The following is a 6,114-nucleotide window of genomic DNA, read 5'->3' as shown; positions in this document are numbered from 1 at the left end:
TGGGGCTCATGCTCAGTGGTGGGGCTCATGCTCAGTGGTGGGGCTCATGCTCAGTGGTGGGGCTCATGCTCAGCGGTGGGGCTCATGCTCAGCGGCGGGGCTCAGCGGTGGGGCTCATGCTCAGCGGTGGGGCTCATGCTCAGCAGTGGGGCTCATGCTCAGCGGCGGGGCTCAGCGGTGGGGCTCATGCTCAGCGGCGGAGCTCCGTGGTGGAGCTCATGCTCAGCGGTGGAGCTCCGTGGTGGGCATGATCCCAGCATAATTACATGATTCTTATCCCCATGAAGTTCTAGGCTGACGTTTTTCTTTCCTCTTGAGGGTAATATTTCTTTTCTGCTCCCCACCCCCTCGCACACTCACTAAGTTACCTCCCATTACCTCTCCCCATGCTAGTAAGGTAGGGGGCTCACAGTGAAGACATTTTTCAGTTTGTTCTCAGGATGTGGGTGGCCCTGGCAAGGCCACATTGATTGGCCATCCCTAGTTGCCGTGAGTGCTTGTCAGGCCACTTCAGAGGGTATAAAGAGTCAACCACATAGTGGGAGACTAAAGCCAGCCTAGGCGTCGCTGAAGGGCTTCAGTGAACCAGTTGGGCTTTTACGGCGAACTGGTAGCATTCATGGTCGCAACTTTCCAAACTGCAGGCCTGTAGATGTCAAGCGAATCACAGCAGCACCATGGAGCCAACCCCTCCGTTGCACTCCTTGCGTCAGCGTATCGAGGAGGCCAGCAATGGATGTACCTGCCCTGCTGAACCTTCCTCCCATCATAACGCACACAGCGCCCCAACCTCGTGCTCCACCACTCTCCCTCTTTGGGCCTCGGGCCCAGGATCTCCAAATTACTTTCAGCGAGTAGAGGCTCCGCCTCCTCCCTGGCCTGTGAGTGCTCTTGCCCTGGAAGTGGAGGTGCCTGCCTCTGTGCTGGTGCAAGGTACTGAGATGTTGAATGCGGGATGTTACTGTGCTACGGAGTTTGGATGTTTGATCGTTCTGTGCAGAGAAGGCAGGGTTAGGTGATAGTTCGTTACTCTGCAGGTAGAGTGTGAGTTTTGTTTGCATGTGAAAACTGGATGGTAGGTAACACAATGCACTAAGAAGGCCAACACTGACTGCAGACTACTCTTCTTATCCAGTAACGTCCAAGAAAAAAAGATTTGGAGTCATTGTCAGACACATCCAGTTAGGCTTTTCTCACCCCTTCCAAACCTTCCAAATCAGCAGCTTCTTCAGCACTGTCAGGTCCTGAGGCTGCCACAGGTGCCTTTGCTTGTTGGGTTATTATACTTTGCTTGGTCTTCTTGAAAGCCACATCTGGCTCCTAGCACCTGGTGCACACAGAGTGGGGCTGGCTGGAGATCTCCTCCGAGGCTTCCAGACCTGCTTGTTGATTGGGGGCATACACTGGAGATGAATATTGCTGTCATCTTGGTCAGTACTTCAAGCTCAATCTAGTTCGTGACCTATCAGTATAGCTCGTTACAGGAAACTTTGGTTTATCCGGAGGTTAACTGTCCGGAATGCTCGAGCCACTGGCAAAAATCAGGAGCCGTTTTGTTAGATTTTTTTTCTTTTCGTTGCTTTTTTCTCAACAGTCAAGCTCTGCAAGGTCTCGCTGAAGCTGTTGCTAAGCTACAGAGATGCTACAGAGACGCTTGCAAGGTACGGCCGACTGTTTAGAAGCTGTTGAGCAACAGGGTTTGTTGCCAGATACGGAGCTCAAAATCGCCGTATGTTTCAACATTAGCGCTGGTTTGTCCGGCAGTTTTGATGGGACGGCAACAGCTCGGTCCCGTCGGTGCCGGATAGCACAAAGTTTCCTGTACTTTTCCTCTGGTTGATGCTTCTGTCCTGTGCGAACATCAATAGCGTTGACCTGTTTGGTTCCATTCAGGGCCAGAGGTCCATTTCCTGCTTGTTAAGGAGCTAAACTCTGATGATAGCTGCTCTGCTGTGAATCACAGAAATCACAGAAACCCCACAGTGCAGATAGAGGCCATTTCAGCCCATCGAGCCTGCACCGACACATATCCCACCCGATCCCCGTAACCCCTACACCAACACATATCGAACCCTATCCCCGTAACCCCACGTATTTAATTCCCCGAACACTAAGGGTCAATTTATCATAGCCAATCATCCTAACCCGCACGTTTTTGGACTGTGGGAGGAAACCGGAGCACCCGGCGAAAACCCACGCAAACACGGGGAGAATGTGCAAACTCCACACAGACAGTCACCCGAGGCCGGATTCGAACCCGGGTCCTTGGCGCTGTGAGGCAACAGTGCTAACCACTATGCCACCGTGCTGCCCGAGAATGTTTAATCTCGGTGGGTAGTGAGCAGATGCTGGGTGGAACCTTCAGTATTCCCACTGGCTTGGAAACTCCTTGGAGGGGGTCACTTTAATGTTCCCTCTAATTTTTTTCTCCGTGCGTGGTCTCTTTAAATTTGCTGCACGGTATCGTCCAGCAGTAACAGCTGGTGAGCGGCCTGCGCGGGACCGCCTGAATGATGTGTGCCTGCGCACCTTAGGGGAACATTGCTGAAGGGTAAGCGATATCTTGAGGTGGCTGGAGAGGAATTTGGAAAGGGAGGGGGAAAATCCAGTTGTCATGGTCCAGGTCGGAACAAACGACACAGGTAGGAACAGGGAGGAAGTCCTGCTGAGAAAACATCAGGAGTTAGGAAGTAAATTAAAAGCAGGACCTCAAGGGTAATAATCTCTAGATTATTGCCTGAGCCACGTGCAAATTGGCATAAAAACAGATTAAGAGTGTTAACACGTGGCTAAAGTGCCGGTGTGGGAATAGAGGGGTTCCTTTTCATGGACACTGGCACCAGTACTGGGACAAGAAGGAGCTGTACTGCTGTGACGGGCTCGGCCTGAACCGGAATGGGACCCGTGTCCTAGCAGAAAGGGTAAACAGGGAGGTGACAAAGGCTTTAAACTGGTAAGATGGGGAGCGCGATCTACAAGAAATGAAACAAACAGTAAGGCCATAAAGGCCTAGAAATTCAGTGGGCTGCGCCATCAGTTAGCGCCTAAAGAGGGCACTCAGTGGCTTTAGCGCCACTGGCCACGCCTCCCGCGATATTTAGCGGGGCGCTAATGGCGGCGTTAGCTTGTAGCGCTGCGCCGCCACCGATGACGTCATTGGTGTGCGCAGCGCCCCGCTACCGCCCCGATTGCAATATTTGGTCGCGCCCGCCTCTGTAATGCCGGTCGCAAATCGCGACCGGTTCACAGGGCCTACCTGTGGCGGTAGTGGCGCAAATTAAGGTGGAGGTGCGGGGCGGCCATTTTTTCCGGTGGCCGCCTGCCAGCACCTCCTCGCGCCACCCTCCCCGGCCTCCTGATCCACCCCCCGGGCAGTGCCGGCCGTGTCCCAGAAGCCCGGCACTTCTCCTCGGTGTCGGGCTCTTTTGCTGGCACTCGCGATCGGTGATCGCGCTGGTGCAGGCCCCTCCCCCTTAAGAAGGGGAGGAAGGCCTGCAGTACAGCAGCGCGCTGTGCCACAGCATGTGGCGCTGTGGCACGTAGTGCGGCGATATTCAGTTTGAGCGCCCCAAGCGGGACGCGGGGAGCCTCGAGCAGCGCCCCGAGTCCCTCTTGGGGCGCTCCAACTGAATATTGGGAGGGCGCAAGCGGCTCTGGCCGGAGCACAAATTCCGGCGCCCAGGCGAGCTTGGCGCCCCAAACGCGGCGCCACCGAATTTTTAGGCCTAAAAAAGCAAACCAAGCACTAGGGTTTATTTCTCGAGGGATAGAATTGAAACGTAGAGAAGTTATACTAAACTTGTATTGAAACTTAGTTCTGGTCACCATATTAGAAAAAGGATATCGAGGCACTGGAGAGGTTGCAAAAAAGATTTACAAGGATGGTACTAGACTGCGAGGTTATACCTATCAGGAAGGGATGAACAGGCTAAGGGGTGACCTAATAGAGGTCTTTAAAATTATGAAAGGTTTTGATAGAGTGGATACAGAGAGAGTGTTTCCACTTGTGGGGAAGAGCAAAACTAGAGGCCATCAATATAAGATAATCACCAAGAAATAAAATAGGGAATTCAGAAGAAACTTCTTTACCCAGAGAGTGGTGAGAATGTAGAACTCGCTGCCACAGGGAGTGGTTGAAGCGAATAATATGGATGCATTTAAGGGGCGGATAGACAAGCATATGAGGGAGGAGGGAATAGAGGGTTACGCTGATAGATTTAGATGAGGAAAGACAGGAGGAGGCTCGAGTGGAGCATAAACGCCAGCATGGGCTGGTTGGGCCGAATGGCCTGTTTCTGTGCAGTGTATCTGTGTCATTCTGTGTAATTCTATGACCAATCCCATCTAATTCCCTGCTCAATTTTACTGTCGCTGTCTGGCTGATAAGTTGATATTATCTTTCCCTTTGATCAGAAACAGAACTGTTAAAATGGAGTGATAGATGAGTACAATATAATTCAATTATACAAACTTTATCAAATCTAACCACCACATCTTAAGGCCACATTTTAATGAGCTGCACTATTATCCACTTAAAGCAAGTATAGAAACGAAAGTAGATTAAAACACACTTGATTTAAGAAAGCATTTCAAGGAATAATCTTTGCTAATTACATTTAAAGATGTACAAGGAAACTCTTTTTTATCCAGCACCGACGGGACCACCGTGGTGCCGGTTTATCAAAAGGTCCGGATTACAGAGAGGTATAGTAAAAGGTACGAGAGCTCCGTACACAGCAACAAATCCAGGCTTCCCTGTTGCTTAGCAACAGCTGCAAGAAGCCCGACCACAAACCAAGCGTCCCTGTTGCTTAGCAACAAGTGCAGGAACCCCCCCCCACCCCAATTACACAGCCAAGAATCAAGAAACGGCCACTAATATGAGGAAAAACAACTGAACCTACTCCTGAATTTTGCTGGTTAACCGAGATTTCCGGTTGTTTGGGTGCCGGTAAATCGAGAGTTTCCTGTACTTTATTTCCAGTCCTCTATCTTGTTTTTTTTCAGCCAGTTCCCACCCAAGGGGACTCTTAACTGGTCAAATGTTTAAAAAAAGTGACAGAAAGTGCTGACACAGCCATCAGTTCACCGAGGATAAGTGGGAATATATGAACAATTCCCAGAAGCCGTCTCACATTAAAAGGTCATCAGCATGTGTTGGTGTTAAGTTAAAGTGTGACGAGGTCAGCAGCCAGAGATGTATTCACACTGAAGCAATCGAGGATTAATGACAGCTGTGTCAGGAATCTAAAATTAAAACCATCATTATCATCAACCCCGCTCCAATAACTGCGTTTTCAAGTCCACTTACATGTCCTACAATAGCACAGCTTAGGGGCTGAGGAGGTGTGCTTAATGTTTCAGCTCCACAGTATTACCTTTGCTTCGATGAAGAGTCGAGAATGCCACCAATGGACCAGATTATTGAAAAGAAGGCATAGGCGACGAGCGTGTGGGTGATCTCCTCCATCTCTTTCTGAATCGTGGCAGAGAAGCTCTTTTCATCCATCGCTTTCAAAGCCTGAAAAATCTCCTCCCCGTTGTCGACAAGATCTTCGGCAAAGCTGCAACACAAGAAGTCACTCAGTGAAGTCTTTGGCCGCTAATGTTTGACGGAGTGAGGCTATCCTTTCTACCTGCTCCACTGTTCAGCACATCAAACAAGCTTAAATGTGGTCAAGCAGGTGACTTTGGACCTATGGTTCCCAAAGCTCTCCACCTCTGGGGTTTACCTACAAGTAAAATAAGTTAGCAGAATATACATTTTAAATCATATGGGTGTATTTAAAAAAAAATCAGATTATTGTACCAAGAGCTGGCATGTCTTGGTTACAAATGTAAAATTAAATAATTTTGCAAAAAAATCAATTAAAACACTGTGAACCAGCGAACAACATAAAAAGTGGTTTTATTCCTTCAATCCACATGTGTGGGCAGGGTGGGGAGAAGTGAGGGGAGGGGAGGACAGCACTGGAGAGGATGACTTCATGGGGCCGTTGGTAATTGATAGCGATCGATTGCTATGATTAGTAAACAACTCCATTATCATTGTATCATGTGACTACCGGGATGGTAAAAGGCCAAATAGATGGACCGTGTTCTTTTATCATCTGG

At 49.6% G+C, this 6,114-nt stretch overlaps 1 protein-coding gene across 1 annotated transcript in view; it reads right to left on the bottom strand.

Annotated features, from left to right (window-relative positions):
- Positions 1–5,728: 5,728 nt before the first annotated feature.
- The window catches only part of LOC147105497 (dynein axonemal heavy chain 3-like), a 55,922-nt gene continuing 55,536 nt past the window's right edge, over positions 5,729–6,114 (bottom strand). The window contains exon 9 of the mRNA XM_086010913.1: positions 5,729–5,732. Within this exon, the coding sequence (XP_085867039.1) occupies positions 5,729–5,732 (4 nt within the window). The remainder of the gene's footprint in view (positions 5,733–6,114) is intronic.

This window comes from Somniosus microcephalus, chromosome 17 (assembly GCF_052327205.1).
Source record: "Somniosus microcephalus isolate GS21.2 chromosome 17, FLI_Smic_1.0, whole genome shotgun sequence".
Taxonomy (NCBI): domain Eukaryota; kingdom Metazoa; phylum Chordata; class Chondrichthyes; order Squaliformes; family Somniosidae; genus Somniosus; species Somniosus microcephalus.
This window is presented reverse-complemented; position numbering and strand designations above follow the sequence as displayed.